The sequence below is a fragment of the Dendropsophus ebraccatus genome, chromosome 9 (assembly GCF_027789765.1).
Source record: "Dendropsophus ebraccatus isolate aDenEbr1 chromosome 9, aDenEbr1.pat, whole genome shotgun sequence".
Lineage (NCBI taxonomy): Eukaryota > Metazoa > Chordata > Amphibia > Anura > Hylidae > Dendropsophus > Dendropsophus ebraccatus.
This window is the reverse complement of record NC_091462.1, coordinates 119,364,713-119,389,712: the sequence shown is the minus strand read 5'-3', so window position 1 is coordinate 119,389,712 and position 25,000 is coordinate 119,364,713. Positions and strand designations below refer to the sequence as shown.

The following is a 25,000-nucleotide window of genomic DNA, read 5'->3' as shown; positions in this document are numbered from 1 at the left end:
AAACATTTTTGCCCTCCCAACATGTCTTTGTTTTCTACACTTTAAAGTGAGTGTCAGGACGGGGTAGGTAGGGACAAGACGCGACAGTGAGCCATGCCGCTGAACCCACCCACTGTCCCTACCTACTTGCCTCAACCGGCCCTAGGTGGCCATGGACAACCATGAAGACGTGCCCTATCCTGAGTACGTGAAACACAGAACAAGACAGACGGACAAACACAATATCGGATAGTCAAACAAGCTAGGTCAGACGCAGTACAAAACAAGTAGCAATCGCATAGTCAAAAGTCAAAGTCAGAAACACACAGTCAGGTAACACAGACGAGCAATCAGAGGGAGTTATAGACGGGGATCGTAGGAATAGACAGAGGGGGTTGGGACCAGGGTATGAAACCTAATAGCCAGCCCTGGGAGACTGCCTCAGCTTTGTTTTATGCGGACCAAGAGCCCGGTCCAGATCCCCATTGGACCGGAACTCTGCTCTCCCAGGCTCCAGAGAGGCAGAGGAACCAGTGAAAAAGCCACTATATTGTGGTCACTATTGCCCAGATGTTCATGGACAGTGACATTCCCAACCACCTCAGCAATGTTAGAAATAACCAGATCCAACAACGCATCACTTCTAGTTGGCTTCTCCACAGTTGGCTTCTTTCAACAGAAAATTATCCTGCAGGAGGTTAAGAAATTCTCTCTCCTTTGTGGTTTTAGCTGAACCATGACCCCCAATCTATATCTGGGTACTTATCTATTCACACTACAGATCCGGCAGAGTACAAGGCTACATTGGGCAAGGGCTCCTCTGGCAAACTCCTCTCTTCTCTACCTCTACCAAGCACTACTACCACTTCTACTCCAGAGTCTACTCTTTCCAAGCACCTACTTCTAAGCACTAACTCAGCACTAGAGTGTGTCAAGATTATTACTGTCTACAGTGCGTGTCCTGTTATCCTGCCAAAGTTCTACAGTAAATTGTTATATTTTTATACAAAATGCACAGGACTCTCTGTGGGTGGCGGTACCGACATCCTGGGTGGGTCAGTTACCACTCCAGGTTGCCGAGACAAGAGCCCAAGTGACCCGTAGCAAACCTGGAGGTTACCGACCATTTTGGGACACAAACCATCCATATACAAACAGGTATCAACATCTCACCTGTGTTCTGGACAAGCACTGGCGTCACGACAACCACCATCACTGGCCACGTAGCAAACAAGCCAACCCAGGCACCACACTGCCACCCATAAACCACCCCAGGCACCACACTGCCACCCACAAACCAACCCAGGCACCACACTGCCACCCACAAACCAACCCAGGCACCACGCTGCCACCCACAAACCAACCCAGGCACCACACTGCCACCCACAAACCAACCCAGGCACCACGCTGCCACCCACAAACCACCCAGGCACCACACTGCCACCCACAAACCAACCCAGGCACCACACTGCCACCCACAAACCAACCCAGGCACCACACTGCCACCCACAAACCAACCCAGGCACCACGCTGCCACCCACAAACCAACCCAGGCACCACACTGCCACCCACAAACCAACCCAGGCACCACGCTGCCACCCACAAACCAACCCAGGCACCACACTGCCACCCACAAACCAACCCAGGCACCACGCTGCCACCCACAAACCAACCCAGGCACCACGCTGCCACCCACAAACCAACCCAGGCACCACGCTGCCACCCACAAACCAACCCAGGCACCACACTGCCACCCACAAACCAACCCGGGCACCACGCTGCCACCCACAAACCAACCCAGGCACCACACTGCCACCCACAAACCACCCAGGCACCACACTGCCACCCACAAACCAACCCAGGCACCACGCTGCCACCCACAAACCAACCCAGGCACCACGCTACCACCCACAAACCAACCCAGGCACCACGCTGCCACCCACAAACCAACCAAGACACCATGCTGTCACCCACAAACCAACCCAGACACCACACTGCCACCCACAAACCAACCAAGACACCATGCTGTCAGCCACAAACCACCCTTCATTTACTTCTAAGCTGTTTACTTCTGTTTACTCTCACTCCTCTTGCTGCTATGATTGGTGACTCAGTTACACACCCCCACCACTGATTGGATGCTCACATCATGTGACCGTAGTCTCTGCTCTCCATGCTCACAGACAAGTCAGTGCAGCTGTACTACGTGACTGCTATATGGAGATCTGCAGACAGCTCTGCTCCTGACATGTTCCTGCTATTTTTGAATGTTTGAATATAGCTCCTCATTGTGCTAGCCATAAAAACTCTAATACCTACAATGTATATATATTTTTTATGATGATGTATGTTTAGCACCCTTCTGTTAGTTTATTTGTGTATTTTGAATGTAGCCCCGCCCCTAGGGGGCGTGTCTGGCGCCAATTCCAAGGATTGCTGTACTATTTAATACCTGCCTATCCACACCATTGTATGCACTGCTATTCTGATGAAGAGGACCTCTGTTCCTCGAAACGCGTAAATATTGTGCACTTTTAATAAATATTTTTACTTTATTCAGCCTCTATTTGGAGTCTTTTGGGCAGCGCTAACATTTATGGATTAGCCACGCACCATTTTTGTACCTAGACTAGCCTTATTCCCATGGGCCCCCACTTGGGAGCATCCCGTTTGGGCTATCCTAGTTGGCCTGCAGCCCTGCACTCTCCACCGAAGCACCATATCCTGGCATCTTCTGAAGACCTGGTACCCATTTGGGTGATATGCATAAAGCCCAAGGGGCATGAAGGTGAGCACCCCATCAGCACCTTGCATTTTTAACTGACTTGTTTGTACGGTATCACACGAGGCGCTGCTGCCTGGCTTTTTTCTCTCTCCCTTGTCTGACAAACCAACCCAGGCACCACACTGCCACCCACAAACCAACCCAGGCACCACGCTGCCACCCACAAACCAACCCAGGCACCACGCTGCCACCCACAAACCAACCCAGGCACCACGCTGCCACCCACAAACCAACCAAGACACCATGCTGTCACTCACAAACAAACCCAGGCACCACGCTGCCACCCACAAACCAACCCAGGCACCACGCTGCCACTCACAAACCAACCCAGGCACCACGCTGCCACCCACAAACCAACCCGGGCACCACACTGCCATCCACTAACCAACCCAGGTACCACATTGCCACCCACAAACCAACCCAGGCACCACACTGCCACCCACAAACCAACCGAGACACCACACTGTCACCCACAAACCAACCGAGACACCACACTGCCACCCACAAACCAACCGAGACACCACACTGTCACCCACAAACCAACCCAGGCACCACACTATCGCTTACAATCCAACCCAGGCACCATGCTGCCAGCCACAAACCAACCCAGGCACCACACTGCCACCCACTAACCAACCCAGGCACCACGCTGCCAGCCACAAACCAACCCAGGCACCACACTGACACCCACAAACCAACCCAGGCACCACGCTGCCACCCACAAACCAACCCAGGCACCACACTGCCACCCACAAACCAACCCAGGCACCACACTCACCCACTAACCAACCCAGGCACCACACTGCCACCCACAAACCAACCCAGGCACCACACTCACCCACTAACCAACCCAGGCACCACACTGCCACCCACAAACCAACCCAGGCACCACACTGCCACCCACAAACCAACCCAGGCACCACACTGCCACCCACAAACCAACCCAGGCACCACGCTGCCACCCACAAACCAACCCAGGCACCACGCTGCCACCCACAAACCAACCCAGGCACCACGCTGCCACCCACAAACCAACCCAGGCACCACGCTGCCACCCACAAACCAACCCAGGCACCACGCTGCCACCCACAAACCAACCCAGGCACCACACTGCCACCCACAAACCAACCCAGGCACCACGCTGCCACCCACAAACCAACCCAGGCACCACGCTGCCACCCTCTTTGATCAGCTGTTTGGGGCCGGCAGTACATTGTGTGTGTGATCTTTGTCTCCATTTACTGTGTAGAGGTGGCAATGTGTATCTAAAGCCCCCGTGCAAGTGAATGGGAGCAGAGCTGTGGTTACCGGTGACTGATGAGCTGTCAGTCCATTGTGCCCAGAAAACGCCTCTACATGTTGAAGCCTGAAATTATAACATCATCTGTTGTTCGGGGAATGTTTTCAGGACAGGTGACACCTGGATGGGCCAGAAACCTGAGAAATCAACCCAAAGCCAAAGGACCTCTACATAAGTCTCTATCTACATATACAGCTGTTGTATCTAATATCCAATGGACAGCTCACCACCACTGCAATGTCAGAGCGCCCCCTGCTGGTAAGTACAGTAGAGAGAACCATCAGTCTATAGAGAGTGTCTGCAGGTGGTCCATGTGATACTTACATGGCTGTAGTGATGGCCGTCCAGGTTCTTGTAGAATCTCCATCCATATATTTAATATTTCTCACAATATTCAAGTCTGAACCGGAGGGAAATCTTCTGAACTCAAACTCTGTTTTCATCTTTTGCGAGTATTGTAACACAGCAAACTAGGAGGAAAACGAGAAAAGATTTCATCATCATCAATCACCATCAATCAATCATAATCCGTTCCGGGGCGGCGCTTGTAATCCAAATCACTCTTATACCAAAGCAAATTTTACCATAAGAAATCATAGAAATTCAGACAATTGGTTCCAACCCCCAAATATAATGATTATTATTCTGAATAACATGTAGAAGAGATGAAACAATGAGAAGCAGCAGAATCTGTGATATATAAGTTACTGTACAGTATAGCAGCATGTGGTATATAATGTATAGTAACTGTATAACCCTGATAACACTGCAGCTGGATATGTGATATATAAGTTACTGTACAGTATAGCAGCATGTGGTATATAATGTATAGTAACTGTATAACCCTGATAACACTGCAGCTGGATATGTGATATATAAGTTACTGTACAGTATAGCAGCATGTGGTATATAATGTATAGTAACTGTATAACCCTGATAACACTGCAGCAGCTGGATATGTGATATATAAGTTACCGTACAGTACAGCAGCATGTGGTATATAATGTATAGTAACTGTATAACCCTGATAACACAGCAGCTGGATATGTGATATATAAGTTACTGTACAGTATAGCAGCATGTGGTGTATAATGTATAGTAACTGTATAACCCTGATAACACAGCAGCTGGATATGTGATATATAAGTTACTGTACACTATAGCAACATATGGTATATAATGTATAGTAACTGTATAACCCTGATAACACAGCAGCTGGATATTTGGTGTATAAGTTACTGTACAGTATAGCAGCATGTGGTATATAATGTATAGTAACTGTATAACCCTGATAACACAGCAGCTGGATATGTGATATATAAGTTACCGTACAGTACAGCAGCATGTGGTATATAACGTATAGTAACTGTATAACCCTGATAACACAGCAGCTGGATATGTGATATATAAGTTACTGTACAGTATAGCAGCATGTGGTGTATAATGTATAGTAACTGTATAACCCTGATAACACAGCAGCTGGATATGTGATATATAAGTTACTGTACAGTATAGCAGCATGTGGTATATAATGTATAGTAACTGTATAACCCTGATAACACAGCAGCTGGATATGTAATATATAAGTTACTGTACAGTATAGCAGCATGTGGTGTATAATGTATAGTAACTGTATAACCCTGATAACACAGCAGCTGGATATGTGATTTATAAGTTACTGTACAGTATAGCAATCAGCATGTGGTGTATAATGTATAGTAACTGTATAACCCTGATAACACAGCAGCTGGATATGTGATATATAAGTTACTGTACAGTATAGCAGCATGTGGTATATAATGTATAGTAACTGTATAACCCTGATAACACAGCAGCTGGATATGTGATATATAAGTTACTGTACAGTATAGCGGCATGTAGTGTATATTATATAGTAACTGTATAACCCTGATAACACAGCAGCTGGATATGTGATATATAAGTTACTGTACAGTATAGAGGCATGTAGTGTATATTATATAGTAACTGTATAACCCTGATAACACAGCAGCTGGATATGTGATATATAAGTTACTGTACAGTATAGCCATCAGCATGTGGTATTTAATGTACAGTAACTGCATAACCCTGATAACACTGCAGCAGCTGGATATGTGATATATAAGTTACCGTACAGTACAGCAGCATGTGGTATATAATGTATAGTAACTGTATAACCCTGATAACACAGCAGCTGGATATGTGATATATAAGTTACTGTACAGTATAGCAGCATGTGGTATATAATGTATAGTAACTGTATAACCCTGATAACACAGCAGCTGGATATGTGATATATAAGTTACTGTACAGTATAGCAGCATGTGGTGTATAATGTATAGTGACTGTAAAACCCTGATAACACAGCAGCTGGATATGTGATATATAAGTTACTGTACAGTATAGCAGCATGTGGTATATAATGTATAGTAACTGTATAACCCTGATAACACAGCAGCTGGATATGTGATATATAAGTTACTGTACAGTATAGCAGCATGTGGTGTATAATGTATAGTAACTGTATAACCCTGATAACACAGCAGCTGGATATGTGATATATAAGTTACTGTACAGTATAGCAATCAGCATGTGGTGTATAATGTATAGTAACTGTATAACCCTGATAACACAGCAGCTGGATATGTAATATTAGTTACTGTACAGTATAGCAGCATGTGGTGTATAATGTATAGTAACTGTATAACCCTGATAACACAGCAGCTGGATATGTGATATATAAGTTACTGTACAGTATAGCAGCATGTGGTATATAATGTATAGTAACTGTATAACCCTGATAACACTGCAGCTGGATATATGATATATAAGTTAACGTACAGTATAGCAGCATGTGGTGTATAATGTTTAGTAACTGTATAACCCTGATAACACTGCAGTTGGATATGTGATATATAAGTTACTGTACATTATAGCAATCAGCATGTGGTGTATAATGTATAGTAACTGTATAACCCTGATAACACAGCAGCAGCTGGATATGTGATATATAAGTTACTGTACAGTATAGCAGCATGTGGTATATAATGTATAGTAACTGTATAACCCTGATAACACAGCAGCTGGATATGTGATATATATGATACTGTACAGTATAGCAGCATGTGGTGAATAATGTATAGTAACTGTATAACCCTGATAACACAGCAGCTGGATATGTGATATATAAGTTACTGTACAGTATAGCAGCATGTGGTGTATAATGTATAGTAACTGTATAACCCTGATAGCACAGCAGCTGGATATGTGATATATAAGTTACTGTGCAGTATAGCAGCATGTGGTATATAATGTATAGTAACTGTATAACCCTGATAACACAGCAGCTGGATATGTGATATATAAGTTACTGTACAGTATAGCAGCATGTGGTATATAATGTATAGTAACTGTATAACCCTGATAACAAAGCAGCTGGATATGTGATATATACATTACTGTACAGTATAGCAATCAGCATGTGGTGTATAATGTATAGTAACTGTATAACCCTGCTCACAAAGCAGCAGCTGGATATGTGATATATAGGTTACTGTACAGTATAGCAGCATGTGGTATATAATGTATAGTAACTGGATAACCCTGATAACACAGCAGCTGGATATGTGATATATGTTACTGTACAGTATAGCAATCAGCATGTGGTATATAATGTATAGTAACTGTATAACCCTGATAACACAGCAGCTGGATATGTGATATATAAGTTACTGTACAGTATAGCAGCATGTGGTATATAATGTTTAGTAACTGTATAACCCTGATAACAGAGCAGCTGGATATGTGATATATAAGTTACTGTACAGTATAGCAATCAGCATGTGGTGTATAATGTATAGTAACTGTATGACCCTGATCACAAAGCAGCAGCTGGATATGTGATATATAGGTTACTGTACAGTATAGCAGCATGTGGTATATAATGTATAGTAACTGTATAACCCTGATAACACAGCAGCTGGATATGTGATATATGTTACTGTACAGTATAGCAATCAGCATGTGGTATATAATGTATAGTAACTGTATAACCCTGATAACAGAGCAGCTGGATATGTGATATATAAGTTACTTTACAGTATAGCAGCATGTGGTATATAATGTATAGTAACTGTATAACCCTGATAACAGCAGCTGGATATGTGATATATAAGTTACTGTACAGTATAGCAGCATGTGGTGTATAATATATAGTAACTGTATAACCCTGATAACACAGCAGCTGGATATGTGATATATAAGTTACTGTACAGTATAGCAATCAGCATGTGGTGTATAATGTATAGTAACTGTATAACCCTGATAACACAGCAGCTGGATATGTGATATATAGGTTACTGTACAGTATAGCAATCAGCATGTGGTGTATAATGTATAGTAACTGTATAACCCTGATAACACAGCAGCTGGATATGTGATATATAAGTTACTGTACAGTATAGCAGCATGTGGTATATAATGTATAGTAACTTTATAACCCTGATAACACAGCAGCAGCAGCTGGATATGTGATATATAAGTTACTGTACAGTATAGCAATCAGCATGTGGTGTATAATGTATAGTAACTGTATAACCCTGATAACACAGCAGCTGGATATGTGATATATAAGTTACTGTACAGTATATCAGCATGTGGTGTATAATGTATAGTAACTGTATAACCCTGATAACACAGCAGCTGGATATGTGATATATAAGTTACTGTACAGTATAGCAATCAGCATGTGGTGTATAATGTATAGTAACTGTATAACCCTGATAACACAGCAGCTGGATATGTGATATATAAGTTACTGTACAGTATAGCAGCATGTGGTATATAATGTATAGTAACTGGATAACCCTGATAACACAGCAGCAGTTGGATATGTGATATATGTTACTGTACAGTATAGCAATCAGCATGTGGTATATAATGTATAGTAACTGTATAACCCTGATAACACAGCAGCTGGATATGTGATATATAAGTTACTGTACAGTATAGCAGCATGTGGTGTATAATGTATAGTAACTGTATAACCCTGATAACACAGCAGCTGGATATGTGATATATAAGTTACTTTACAGTATAGCAGCATGTGGTGTATAATGTATAGTAACTGTATAACCCTGATAACACAGCAGCTGGATATGTGATATATAAGTTACTGTACAGTATAGCAATCAGCATGTGGTGTATAATGTATAGTAACTGTATAACCCTGATAACACAGCAGCTGGTTATGTGATATATAAGTTACTGTACGGTATAGCAATCAGCATGTGGTATATAATGTATAGTAACTGTATAACCCTGATAACACAGCAGCTGGATATGTGATATATAAGTTACTGTACAGTATAGCAATCAGCATGTGGTGTATAATGTATAATGTATAACTGTATAACCCAGATAACACAGCAGCAGCTGGATATGTGATATATAAGTTACTGTACAGTATAGCAGCATGTGGTATATAATATATAGTAACTGTATAACCCAGATAACACAGCAGCAGCTGGATATGTGATATATAAGTTACTGTACAGTATAGCAGCATGTGGTATATAATGTGTAGTAACTGTATAACCCTGATAACACAGCAGCTGGATATGTGATACATACACTACCGTTCAAAAGTTTGGGGTCACATTGAAATGTCCTTATTTTTGAAGGAAAAGCACTGTACTTCTCAATGAAGATAACTTTAAACTAGTCCTAACTTTAAACAAATCCCCTCTATACATCGCTAATGTGGTAACTGACTATTCTAGCTGCAAATGTCTGGTGTTTGGTGCAATATCTACATAGGTGTATAGAGGCCCATTTCCAGCAACTATCACTCCAGTCTTCTAATGGGACAAGGTGTTTGCTCATTGGCTCAGATGATTAGAAAACCCTTGTGCAATCATGTTCACACATCTGAAAACAGTCTAGCTCGTTACAGAAGCTACAAAACTGACCTTCCTTTGAGCAGATTGTGTTTCTGGAGCATCACATTTGTGGGGTCTATTAAACACTCTAATTGGCCAGAAAAAGAGAACTTTCATCTGAAACTCGACAGTCTATTCTTGTTCTTAGAAATGAACGCTATTCCATGCCAGAAATTGCTAAGAAATTGAAGATTTCCTACAACGGTGTGTACTACTCCCTTCAGAAGACAGCACAAACAGGCTCTAACCAGAGTAGAAAAAGAAGTGGGAGGCCGAGTTACACAACTAAGCAAGAAGATAAACACATTAGAGTCTCTAGATTGAGAAACAGACGCCTCACAGGTCCCCAACTGGCATCTTCATTACATAGTCCCCGCAAAACACCAGTGTCACCATCTACAGGGAAGAGGCGGCTGCCGGATTTTGGGCTTCAGGGCAGAGTGGCAAAGAAAAAGCCATATCTGAGACTGGCCAATAAAAGAAAAAGATTAAGATGGGCAAAAGAACACAGAGATTGGACAGAGGAAGACTGGAAAAAAGTGTTGTGGATGGATGAATCCAAGTTTGAGGTGTTTGGATGACAAAGAAGAAGGTTTGTGAGACGCAGAAGAAATGAGAAGATGCTGGAAGAATGCCTGACGCCATCTGTTATACATGGTGGAGGTCATGTGATGGTCTGGGGTTGGTGCTGGTAAGGTGGGAGATTTGTACAGGGTAAAAGGGATTGTGAATAAGGAAGGCCATCACTCTGCACCGCCATGCCATAGCCAGTGGGCAGCGCTTGGTTGGAGCCAATTTCATCCTACAACAGGACAATGACCCTAAACACCTCCAAATTGTGCAAGAACTATTTCCAGCAGAAGCAGCAGCTGGTATTCTATCATAGGTAATGGAGTGGCCAGCGCAGTCACCAGATCACCACCCCATTGTGGGAGCAGCTGGACCGTATGGTACGCCAGAAGTGCCCATCCAACCAATCCAACTTGTGGGAGCTGCTTCTAGAAGCGTGGGGGGCAATTTCTCCAGCTTACCCCAACAGATTAATAGCTAGAATGCCAAAGGTGGGCAATGCTGGAATTGCTGCACAAGGAGGATTCTGGGACGGAAGCAAAGTGTGATGGAAGAACAATGTTATTTCACATACAAATCAGTATTTCTAACCTTGTCAATGTCTTGTCTCTATTTTCTATTCATTTCACAACGTCTGGTGGTGAAGAAGTGCGACTTTTCATGGAAAACACTAAATTGTTTGGGTGACCCCAGACTTTTGAACTGTAGTGTATATCACCTGTGTGTATCACCCCTGTTTATTAATTAATACCTGTATGTATATTACCCGTGTATATTACCTGTGTGTATTACCTGTGTGTATATTACCTGTGTGTATTACCTGTGTGTATTACCTGTGTGTATATTACCTGTGTGTATATTACCTGTGTATATTACCTGTGTGTATATTACCTGTGTATATTACCTGTGTGTATATTACCTGTGTATATTACCTGTGTGTATATTACCTGTGTATATTACCTGTGTGTATATTACCTGTGTGTATTACCTGTGTGTATATTACCTGTGTGTATATTACCTGTGTATATTACCTGTGTGTATATTACCTGTGTATATTACCTGTGTGTATATTACCTGTGTGTATATTACCTGTGTATATTACCTGTGTGTATTATCTGTGTGTATATTACCTGTGTATATTACCTGTGTGTATATTACCTGTGTATATTACCTGTGTATATTACCTGTGTATATTACCTGTGTATATTACTTGGGTGTATTACCTGTGTATATTACCTGTGTATAATACCTGTGTGTATATTACCTGTGTATATTACTTGGGTGTATTACCTGTGTGTATATTACCTGTGTATATTACCTGTGTGTATATTACCTGTGTGTATATTACCTGTGTGTATATTACCTGTGTATATTACCTGTGTGTATATTACCTGTGTGTATATTACCTGTGTATATTACCTGTGTGTATTATCTGTGTGTATATTACCTGTGTATATTACCTGTGTGTATATTACCTGTGTATATTACCTGTGTGTATTATCTGTGTGTATATTACCTGTGTATATTACCTGTGTGTATATTACCTGTGTATAATACCTGTGTGTATATTACCTGTGTATATTACTTGGGTGTGTTACCTGTGTATATTACCTGTGTGTATATTACCTTTGTATATTACCTGTGTATATTACTTGGGTGTGTTACCTGTGTATATTACCTGTGTGTATATTACCTATGTATATTACCTGTGTGTATATTACCTTTGTATATTACCTGTGTATATTACTTGGGTGTATTACCTGTGTATATTACCTGTGTATATTACCTGTGTGTATATTACCTGTGTGTATATTACCTTTGTATATTACTTGGGTGTATTACCTGTGTATATTACCTGTGTATATTACCTGTGTGTATATTACCTTTGTATATTACCTGTGTATATTACTTGGGTGTATTACCTGTGTATATTACCTGTGTATATTACTTAGGGTGTATTACCTGTGTATATTACCTGTGTATATTACCTGTGTATATTACTTAGGGTGTATTACCTGTGTATATTACCTGTGTATATTACCTGTGTGTATATTACCTTTGTATATTACCTGTGTGTATTACTTGGGTGTATTACCTGTGTATATTACCTGTGTATATTACCTGTGTATATTACTTAGGGTGTATTACCTGTGTATATTACCTGTGTATATTACTTAGGGTGTATTACCTGTGTATATTACCTGTGTATATTACCTGTGTGTATATTACCTGTGTGTATTTCCTGGGTATATTACTTGGGTGTATTACCTGGGTATATTACCTGTGTATATTACTTGGGTGTATTACCTGGGTGTCCGTCGTGCTCAAGGATGAAATCATCTTTGCCACAAAGTCCAACATATTTGTAAAGGGTTCTGCGTAAACACTGCCGGAACCATCAATGACGAACACAACATCCAGGCCGCACTCTGAGGAAGAGATAGGACATCATCAGGAGTAATAATCATTATACAGGACCAGAAGCTTCTGTCAGGTGGTCCTGTGGCCCCTTATACACCGGGACTATTAGGTCAGCTTGGAGATCAGTAGGACTGTACTGTGTGAGCAGTAATACGAGGCCCCGGTGCTGGGCCATCCGGCTGTTACCTGCTGGAGGTGCCGATAGGGTGTTCTCCACATCCAGGTTTCTGTCCAGCTGGTAGCAGCGTCCATTGACATAGATGTTCTGTCCACAAGGTCTCTGTAAGGTCGGCCCACACACCTGCCGTACATACAAGGAATGGGTTAGGGTTTTCTTGTAACAACAACATACAGGTGGTGTGACCCCTGCTAAGATATGAGTGAGGTACAGAGGGGCAGTAGACGTACCAGTAAACGACCAGAATCCTTCCGAGCCGCCAGCGAGAGTCCAAGTGACATATTAATTTCATCATCAGATCCTGCAGGTCAAACAAATGGTGGATATTGAGAGGAGGAGGAGGGGACACAGAGGAGGAGGGGACACTAAGAGGAGGAGGGGGCACTGAGAGGAGGAGGAGGAGGCACAGAGGAGGAGGAGGAGGCACAGAGGAGGAGGGGACACTGAGAGGAGGAGGGGACACTAAGAGGAGGAGGCACTGAGATGAGGAGTGGACACTGAGGAGGAGGAGGAGGCACAGAGGAGGAGGGGACACTGAGAGGAGGAAACACTGAGAGGAGGAGGGCACACTGAGAGGAGGAGGGCACACTGAGAGGAGGAGGGGACACTGAGAGGAGGAGTGGACACTGAGGAGGAGGAAGCACAGAGGAGGAGGGGACACTGAGAGGAGGAGGAAACACTGAGAAGGAGGGGACACTGAGCAGAGGAGACACTGAGAGGAGGAGGGGACACTGAGAGGAGGAGGAAACACTGAGAAGGAGGGGGCACTGAGAAGAGGAGACACTGAGAGGAGGAGAGGACACTGAGAAGAGGCGACACTGAGAGGAGGAGGGGACACTAAGAAGAGGCGACACTGAGAGGAGGAGGGGACACTAAGAAGAGGTGACACTAAGAGGAGGAGGAGACACTGAGAAGAGGCGACACTGAGAGGAGGAGGGGACACTGAGAAGAGGCGACACTGAGAGGAGGAGGGGACACTGAGAAGAGGCGACACTGAGAGGAGGAGGGGACACTAAGAAGAGGCGACACTGAGAGGAGGAGGGGACACTGAGAAGAGATGACACTAAGAGGAGGAGGAGACACTGAGAAGAGATGACACTAAGAGGAGGAGGAGACACTGAGAAGAGGCGACACTGAGAGGAGGAGGGGGACACTGAGAGGAGGGAAGGGATAGGGAGGAGGAGACACTGAGAGGAGGAGGGGCACACTGAAGAGGAGGGGAACACAGAGGAGGAGGGGACACTAAGAGGAGGAGGGGACACTGAGAGGAGGAAGGGACACTGAGAGGAGGAGGGGGACACTGAGAGGAAGAGGGGACACTGAGAGGAGGAAACACTGAGAGGAGGAGGGGACAGTGAGAGGAGGAAACACTGAGCAGAGGGTACACTGAGAGGAGGAGGAGACACTGAGAGGAGGAAACACTGAGCAGCGGGGACACTGAGGAGGAGGGGACACTGAGAGGAGGAGGGGGATACAGAGGAGGAGACACTGAGGAGGAGGGGGACACTGACGAGGAGGAGACACGGAGGAGGAGGAGGGGGACACAGAGGAGGAGACACTGAGCAGGAGGAGACACTGAGAGGAGCAGGGGGAAACAGAGGAGGACGGGACAGTGAGAGGAGGAAGAGACACTTAGAGGAGGAGGGGACACTGAGGAGGAGGGGGACACAGAGGAGGAGGGGGCACTGAGAGGAGGAAGGGACACTGAGAGGAGGAAACACTGAGAGGAGGAGTGGACACTGAGAGGAGGAAACACTGAGCAGAGGGGACACTGAGGAGGAGAGGACACTGAGGTAGAGGGGACACTGAGGTAGAGGAGACACTGAGAGGAAGGGGAGACTGAGAGAAGTAGGGAACACTGAGCAGAGGGGAAACAGAGGAGCAGGGGACATTTAGAGTAGGAGGGGACACAGAGGAGGAGGGGACATAGAGAAGAAAGAGACTATGAGAGCAGTAGGAGGGGACACTGAGAGGAGGAGAAGGGGACACTGAAAGGAGGAGGAGGGGACACTGAGAGGAGGAGAAGGGGACACTGAAAGGAGGGGACACTGAGAGGAGGAGGGGACACTGAAAGGAGGAGGAGGGGACACTGAGAGGAGGAGAAGGGGACACTGAAAGGAGGGGCACTGAGAGAAGGAGAAGGGGACACTGAGAGGAGGAGAAGGGGACACTGAAAGGAGGAAACACTGAGGTAGAGGGAACACAGAGGAGGAGAGGACACTGAGGTAGAGGGGACACTGAGAGGAAGGGGAGACTGAGAGAAGTAGGGAACACTGAGCAGAGGGGAAACTGAGAGGAGCAGGGGACATTTAGAGTAGAAGGGGACACAGAGGAGGAGGGGACACTGAGATGGAAGAGACTATGAGAGCAGTAGGAGGGGACACTGAGATGGAAGAGACTATGAGAGCAGTAGGAGGGGACACTGAGAGGAGGAGAAGGGGACACTAAAAAGAGGAGGAGGGGACACTAAGAGGAGGAGAAGGGGACACTGAAAGGAGGAGGAGGGGACACTGAGAGGAGGAGACACTGAGAGGAGGAGACACTGAGAGGAGGAGACACTGAGAGGAGGGGACACTGAGAGGAGGGGACACTGAAAGGAGGAGACACTGAGAGGAGGAGGAGGGGACACTAAGAGGAGGAGACACTAAGAGGAGGAGACACTGAGAGGAGGAGGAGGGGACACTGAGAGGAGGAGACACTAAGAGAAGGAGACACTGAGAGGAGGAGACACTGAGAGGAGGAGACACTGAGAGGAGGGGACACTGAGAGGAGGGGACACTGAGAGGAGGAGAAGGGGACACTGAAAGGAGGAGGAGGGGACACTGAGAGGAGGAGACACTGAGAGGAGGAGACACTGAGAGGAGGGGACACTGAGAGGAGGGGACACTGAAAGGAGGAGACACTGAGAGGAGGAGGAGGGGACACTAAGAGGAGGAGACACTAAGAGGAGGAGACACTGAGAGGAGGAGGAGGGGACACTGAGAGGAGGAGACACTAAGAGAAGGAGACACTGAGAGGAGGAGACACTGAGAGGAGGAGACACTGAGAGGAGGGGACACTAAGAGGAGGGGACACAGAGGAGGGGACACTAAGAGGAGGAGACACTGAGAGGAGAAGACACTAAGAGGAGGAGACACTGAGAGGAGGAGACACTGAGTGGAGGGGACACTGAGAGGAGGAGACACTGAGAGGAGGAGACACTAAGAGGAGGAGACACTGAGAGGAGGAGACACTGAGAGGAGGAGACACTAAGAGGAGGAGACACTGAGACGAGGAGACACTGAGAGGAGGAGACACTGAGAGGAGGAGACATTGAGAGGAGGAGACACTAAGAGGAGGGGACACTGAGAGGAGGAGACACTAAGAGGAGGAGACACTAAGAGGAGGAGACACTGAGACGAGGAGACACTGAGAGGAGGAGACACTGAGAGGAGGAGACATTGAGAGGAGGAGACACTAAGAGGACGGGACACTGAGAGGAGGAGACACTGAGTGGAGGGGACACTGAGTGGAGGGAACGCCTGTGACATCACCCTGCTGATTTGCTCCATGGATTTCAACAGGAAACCTGCAAACTGTGTCGTCCTATAATCTATTTACCATCAAATTCCTAAAAAATGTCTACAATATTCCCCCTGACCGAACTTAGAAACATTTTTTGCATTGTATCCTGCTTGTTCATGAGCTTCTGTGTATGTATTGGCTTCTGCTGCCTCACTGTCTTCTTTTCATTGTCTCCTGCTGCCTCTTAAGATTCTATGGCGGCAAATATTATGTCCCCGCAGCGACGCGGCTGTGAGGATTTACGTAGAGGTGCAATGACTTTCCTTAAATCTTGTGCGCATCGGAGCTCAGAGCTGGTGTAGGCTTTACCAGCAGAAAACTGTTAAATGAGGCACATGTGGAGGCCACGCCCCCTCTGTGTGTAGCCACACCCTCAATTCTGCCCAGGGCCGGACTGGGACCAAAATGCAGCCCTGGCACACAAATCCCCCAGCCCACAAAATTTCACACAGTAATGTATCAAAAAAGGCCGGTTTCACACGAGCTATTTACTTGCGAATTTTTATCCAAAAAAACCCGATGTGGATTAAAAACTTTTATTTTCAATATGGGTCATGGAAAAAACATGTTATGCGTTTCCGCGAGAGCCTTGTTCACAAATGGTTCTCGCCAATACGCAGAAACAATGTTTTTTCCATAACTGTCCCATATTGAAAATAAAAGACAAGTTTTTAATTCACATCGGTGCTGAAAAAAATTGTTTTTTTGGATGCTGAACTGATTCGTGCTCCTGTGGATTTTTCAGTGAGTGGATGCAGCTGGCTTGTTGCATATTTAGGCCATGTTCACACAACATAAGTAAAGTATTAATCCCTGATTTGCAACACGGACGTGATTAATACTTTACTTGCATTGTGCTGCAGCTGCGGGAATCGCGGCCGGAGTGTGTACACATAGGGGGAGATTTATCACACATAGGGGGAGATTTATCACACAGGGGGAGATTTATCACACATAGGGGGAGATTTATCACACATAGGGGGAGATTTATCACACATAGGGGGAGATTTATCACACATAGGGGGAGATTTATCACACATAGGGGGAGATTTACCACACATAGGGGGGGATTTATCACACATAGGGGGAGATTTACCACACATAGGGGGAGATTTATCACACATAGGGGGAGATTTACCACACATAGGGGGAGATTTATCACACATAGGGGGAGATTTATCACACATAGGGGGAGATTTATCACACATAGGGGGAGATTTATCACACATAGGGGGAGATTTACCACACATAGGGGGAGATTTATCACACATAGGGGGAGATTTACCACACATAGGGGGAGATTTATCACACATAGGGGGAGATTTATCACACATAGGGGGAGATTTATCACACATAGGGGGGATTTATCAGACATAGGGGGAGATTTATCACACATAGGGGGGATTTATCACACATAGGGGAGATTTATCACACATAGGGGGAGATTTATCACACATAGGGGGAGATTTATCACACATAGGGGGAGATTTATCACACATAGGGGGAGATTTATCACACATAGGGGGAGATTTATCACACATAGGGGGAGATTTATCACACATAGGGGGAGATTTATCACACATAGGGGGAGATTTATCACACATAGGGGGAGATTTATCACACATAGGGGGGATTTATCACACATAGGGGAGATTTATCACACATAGGGGGAGATTTATCACACATGGTGTAAAGTGACACTGGCGCAGTCGCCCCCGGCAACCAATCAGATTCCTCCTCTCATTCCTCACAGACTCTTTGGAAAATGAAAGGTGGAACTGTATATGTCCAAGATTTTGCTGTCTAGCGTTAAACTACATTTCCTTCATGCATTATTGTTAAAATTGAATAAATTTACAATAAAAATGAGAGGTGGAATCTGATTGGTTGCCGGGGGCGACTGAGCCAGTTTCGCTTTACACCATGTCTGATAAATCTCCCCAAAGTATATATATATATATATATATATATATATATATATATATATATATATACACATTCCGGGATCGCTAGCGGCACTGCAAAAAAATGACATGTCAGTTTTTTGTGGCCGCTATTCATTCAATAGCGGGTGCAGATAACCTGTCAGTTCTGGCTCCAGCCGCACTCTCCATTGTGTGCACAGGGATGCACCTACATCCCAATTCATCAGATACGAAGCTCATTCAGCCGGTACTGCACACCGGCCGGGTCACAGAACGGCCAGTGTCTTACGCCATGAACATGGCCGTACTCTATGTATTCTGGTCTTCCCGTGGGTCCCTTTAGGCTATGTTCACACACCTTCAATACTGGCATAACCTTGAAGTATTTTTGATATTATAATGCCCTTCACAGAAGTTAATAGAAAACACATAAGGGTGATGCAGTGAAGGGGTTAATAAAGTAACTGTATCATGTCCCCCCCCCCCCCCCATATAGTAACCCCTGCACTGCAGCACCCTAATGTATTCAAGGGGGGAGGGGGTGCACATGGCACAGTGACTTTATTAAATTGCAGGTGTATAGGGGATGAGTATTATATATACAGTATACAGCACATATATGATATAGCAGGTGATGTATACACTATATAGGGATGGGATGTTATATATAAAGCACACATATAATCCAGCAATGTATACACTATATAGGGGAGGACTGGTATATATATAGTACATACATAATATAGGCAGGGGTTAAAGTAACTGTGCACCCCCCTGGAATACATAAGGGTGCTGCAGTGCAAAGTATAAGGAACTATAAGGACCCTGCACTGCAACCCCCCCCCCCCCCCAATGTATCCAAGTGGGGGAGGGGTGCACATGGCACAGCGACTTTATGAACTTCTGCTGTTTAATAAAGTTACAGAAACATAACAAGGGTGCTGCAGGGGTTAACTCACCAGCAGCAGGCCCCATGGCTTGAGAACGCGAGAGCAGAGCTTCTCATATCCCGTCCCATGGCCACGTCTGGAGACTTGAGAATGCGAGAGCAGAGCTTCTCATATCCCATCCCATGGCCACGTCTGGTGATATGAGAGCACGAGAGCAGAGCTTCTCATATCCCATCCCATGGCCACGTCTGGTCACATGAGAGCACAAGAGCAGAGCTTCTCATATCCCGTCCCATGGCCACGTCTGGTGATATGAGAGCACGAGAGCAGAGCTTCTCATATCCCATCCCATGGCCACGTCTGGTGACATGATAGTGCGAGAGCAGAGCTTCTCATATCCCGTCCTATGGCCATGTCTGGTCGCATAAGAGCGCTAGAGCAGAGCTTCTCATATCCCATCCCATGGCCACGTCTGGTGATATGAGAGCACGAGAGCAGAGCTTCTCATATCCCATCCCATGGCCACGTCTGGTCACATGAGAGCACAAGAGCAGAGCTTCTCATATCCCATCCCATGGCCACGTCTGGTCACATGAGAGTGCAAGAGCAGAGCTTCTCATATCCCGTCACATGGCCACGTCTGGTCACATGAGAGCGCAAGAGCAGAGCTTCTCATATCCCATCCCATGGCCACTTCTGGTGACATGAGAGCGCAAGAGCAGAGCTTCTCATATCCCGTCCCATGGCCACGTCTGGTCACATGAGAGCACAAGAGCAGAGCTTCTCATATCCCGTCCCATGGCCATGTCTTGTCGCATGAGAGAACGAGAGCAGAGCTTCTCATATCCCGTCCCATGGCCACGTCTGGTCACATGAGAGTGCAAGAGCAGAGCTTCTCATATCCCGTCACATGGCCACGTCTGGTCACATGAGAGCGCAAGAGCAGAGCTTCTCATATCCCATCCCATGGCCACTTCTGGTGACATGAGAGCGCAAGAGCAGAGCTTCTCATATCCCGTCACATGGCCACGTCTGGTCACATGAGAGCGCAAGAGCAGAGCTTCTCATATCCCATCCCATGGCCACGTCTGGTCACATGAGAGCACGAGAGCAGAGCTTCTCATATTCCGTCCCATGGCCACGTCTGGTCCGTGAGAGCAGAGCTTCTCATATCCCATCCCATGGCCACGTCTGGTCACATGAGAGCACGAGAGCAGAGCTTCTCATATCCCGTCCCATGGCCATGTCTTGTCGCATGAGAGAACGAGAGCAGAGCTTCTCATATCCCGTCCCATGGCCACGTCTGGTCACATGAGAGTGCAAGAGCAGAGCTTCTCATATCCCGTCCCATGGCCACGTCTGGTCACATGAGAGCACGAGAGCAGAGGTTCTCATATCCCATCCCATGGCCACTTCTGGTCACATGAGAGCGCAAGAGCAGAGCTTCTCATATCCCGTCCCATGGCCACGTCTGGTCACATGAGAGCACGAGAGCAGAGCTTCTCATATCCCGTCCCATGGCCATGTCTTGTCGCATGAGAGAACGAGAGCAGAGCTTCTCATATCCCGTCACATGGCCACGTCTGGTCACATGAGAGCGCAAGAGCAGAGCTTCTCATTTCCCATCCCATGGCCACGTCTGGTCACATGAGAGCGCAAGAGCAGAGCTTCTCATATCCCATCCCATGGCCACGTCACCTTTGCTGCCCCCCATTGCCGACAGGGACTGTTGACCCCGAATTATTGTGTTTGTTTGTCTGTCCTTGTTTTGTGTTATTACTTGTTACAGAGCTGGGACTGCCTTCGTGGTTGTCCGCAGCCGCCTAGGGCTGTCCGTGGCAAGTAGGCAGGGAAAGTGAGCGGGAACAGCCAGGGCTCACTGTCTGTGTGTATCTCTCTTACAGCCCTCAGCACCATCCAGCAATAACAACCGGTCATTTCCATAACTGAGACCAAAGGGGAAGGTCTAAGAGGATCAAGATCCAGAATCCGCCTGTATTCTGCTCTGCCTTACTCCTGGAAGAGGTGGAAGTGTCGGCAGGTCATCTTTGGTGATATCGGAATGCTCTAATTTCCAGCGGGACAGTATTTGTGCAATTTCTCAGAGCACCCGAGCTTCCGCGAGAACCACCTGCTGTTCTCCGCTCGCCATCTTGGTGCACCTGAGGGCGAAGTCGTCAGATCCGGTGAAGTGCAGGGAACATGCATGGGCGCCGGCCTCCTCCAAACTGTCCGCGCTGGATACGCCAGCGGAAGTGTTTAACATCTTCAGGGTTCCCCCTGGAAACAGTCTTTTGAACAGGTGTGGCGTAGATAGAAATTGTAGAATACAGTCCCTTTGCAGTAAAGATGGCTCCCCCACTTTCCGATCTGTAGTTAGGACAGTTATCTTTCGGGGCACTTATCTTCTGGGCAGTACTCTTTTGGGTGGTCAGACAGTTGTAATCCACTTTGGTGAGAGGAATTCCACAGTTCTTGAGAATGCACCAAAAATACACAAAAATGCACTTTACATAGTTTTGTAAAAATAGGCAGCAACGAGGTTTGAATCCTGTTTGCGATCGCCCCTTCTGTAATGTTTGGCCAGTAGTTGAGCTAACCGTGACGCCAATTCTGTGGTTTACAGCTAGTGATGGTAGTGTCGTGACGCCAGTGCTAGTCCAGCACACAGGTGTGATGGTGATACCTGCTTTATATATGGCCTGTTTGTACTGTTCACCAATGGTCGGTGACCTGCCGGGCTGTGATGGGTCCCTTGGGCTCTTGTCACGGTAGTCCTGAGTGGCAATCCACCCACCCGGACTATCGGTAACGCCACCCACAGAAAGGGTAAAAATAACCCAAGGTGTGCGGCTAGTGTGTAAAGGTGCTGGTGCGGAGGAAAGGATGACTGAGTCCCGGCGAATAAATAGAACAGCTTTACAGTACAGTCTCTGAATAATACAGAACACTTTGGCAGCAAATAAATAATCTTTGTCCAGGTAATAGTGCTTAACTGGATGTGTGCTGCGAAGATACTTGAAAATGTTGAATACAATAGAGGTAGTTGTAGTGGTCCTAATAGGGTGATACAAGCCCCAGCCGTGGTTACCTAGGCGAAGCTAAGTGTCTGCTGGTGTCCCGGTGTTACCTGCACTGCGAGATACAATACGTAGACCTTCTGGAATCATCAGGAGTATGCTTGGGCCTTGTAGGGAGGTCATACAGACACCTCATCAGAAGCATGCCCGAGCCTTGTAGGGAGGTCATACAGACACCTCATCAGGAGCATGCCCGGGCCTTGTAGGGAGGTCATACAGATACCTCATCAGGAGCATGCCCGGGCCTTGTAGGGAGGTCATACAGCCACCTCATCAGGAGCATGCCCGGGCCTTGTAGGGAGGTCATACAGATACCTCATCAGGAGCATGCCCGGGCCTTGTAGGGAGGTCATACAGATACCTCATCAGGAGCATGCCCGGGCCTTGTAGGGAGGTCATACAGACACCTCATCAGGAGCATGCCCGGGCCTTTTAGGGAGGTCATACACCTCATCAGGAGCATGCCCGGGCCTTGTAGGGAGGTCATACAGACACCTCATCAGGAGCATGCCCGGGCCTTGTAGGGAGGTCATACAGACACCTCATCAGGAGCATGCCCGGGCCTTGTAGGGAGGTCATATACCTCATCAGGAGCATGCCCGGGCCTTGTAGGAAGGTCATATACCTCATCAGGAGCATGCCCGGGCCTTGTAGGGAGGTCATACACCTCATCAGGAGCATGCCCGGGCCTTGTAGGGAAGTCATACACCTCATCAGGAGCATGCCCGGGCCTTGTAGCGAGGTCATACAGACACCTGATCAGGAGCATGCCCAGGCCTTGTAGGGAGGTCATGCAGACACCTCATCAGGAGCATGCCCGGGCCTTGTAGGGAGGTCATACAGACACCTCATCAGGAGCATGCCCGGGCCTTGTAGGGAGGTCATACAGCCACCTCATCCGGAGCATGCCCGGGCCTTGTAGGGAGGTCATACAGCCGCCTCATCAGGAGCATGCCCAGGCCTTGTAGGGAGGTCATACAGCCACCTCATCAGGAGCATGGCCGGGCCTTGTAAGGAGGTCATACAGCCACCTCATCAGGAGCATGCCCGGGCCTTGTAGGGAGGTCATACACCTCATCAGGAGCATGCCCAGGCCTTGTAGGGAGGTCATACACCTCATCAGGAGCATGCCCAGGCCTTGTAGGGAGGTCATACAGACACCTCATCAGGAGCATGCCCGGGCCTAGTAGGGAGGTCATACAGACACCTCATCAGGAGCATGCCCGGGCCTTGGAGGGAGGTCATACATCTCATCAGGAGCATGCCCGTGCCTTGTAGGGAGGTCATGCAGCCGCCTCATCAGGAGCATGCCCAGGCCTTGTAAGGAGGTCATACAGACACCTCATCAGGAGCATGGCCGGGCCTTGTAGGGAGGTCATACACCCTCATCAGGAGCATGCCCGGGCCTTGTAGGGAGGTCATACAGACACCTCATCAGGAGCATGCCCGGTTCTTGTAGGGAGGTCATACAGACACCTCATCAGGAGCATGCCCGGGCCTTGTAGGGAGATCATACAGACACCTCATCAGGAGCATGCCCGGGCCTTGTAGGGAGATCATACAGACACCTCATCAGGAGCATGCCCGGGCCTTGTAGGGAGGTCATACAGCCGCCTCATCAGGAAAATGCCCAGGTCTTGTAAGGAGGTCATGCAGCCACCTCATCAGGAGCATGCCCAGGCCTTGTAGGGAGGTCATACAGACCCCTCATCAGGAGCATGCCCGAGCCTTGTAGGGAGGTCATACACTTCATCAGGAGCATGCCCGGGCGGTGTAGGGAGGTCATACAGACCCCTCATCAGGAGCATGCCCCAGCCTTGTAGGGAGGTCATACACTTCATCAGGAGCATGCCCGGGCGGTGTAGGGAGGTCATACAGATACCTCATCAGGAGCATGCCCAGGCCTTGTAGGGAGGTCATACAGACACCTCATCAGGAGCATGCCCGAGCCTTGTAGGGAGGTCATACAGACACCTCATCAGCAGAAGCCCGGGCCTTGTAGGGAGGTCATACAGCCACCCCATCAGTAGCATGCCCGGGCCTTGTAGGGAGGTTATACAGCCACCTCATCAGGAGCATGCCCGGGCCTTGTAGGGAGGTCATACACCTCATGAGGAGCATGCCTGGGACATGTAGGAAGGTCATACAGCCTCCGCATCAGGAGCATGCCCGGGCCTTGTAGGGAGGTCATACAGCCACCTCATCAGAAGCATGCCCGGGCCTTGTAGGGAGGTCATACAGACACCTCATCAGGAGCATGCCCGGGCCTTGTAGGGAGGTCATACACCTCATCAGGAGCATGCCCAGGCCGTGTAGGGAGGTCATACAGACACCTCATCAGGAGCATGCCCGGGCCTTGTAGGGAGGTC

The 25,000-nt window shown here is 47.1% G+C and overlaps 1 protein-coding gene across 2 annotated transcripts in view; it reads right to left on the bottom strand.

The window, feature by feature from the left end:
* The window catches only part of LOC138801673 (integrin alpha-X-like), a 125,182-nt gene that overhangs the window by 82,186 nt on the left and 17,996 nt on the right, over nt 1–25,000 (bottom strand). For both annotated transcript variants that reach the window (XM_069984729.1, XM_069984728.1), the window contains exons 4-7: nt 13,403–13,473; nt 13,181–13,295; nt 12,881–13,002; nt 4,389–4,534 (exon numbers count right to left, since the gene is read on the bottom strand). In XM_069984729.1, coding sequence (XP_069840830.1) covers nt 4,389–4,534; nt 12,881–13,002; nt 13,181–13,295; nt 13,403–13,473 — 454 coding nt within the window. The remainder of the gene's footprint in view (nt 1–4,388; nt 4,535–12,880; nt 13,003–13,180; nt 13,296–13,402; nt 13,474–25,000) is intronic.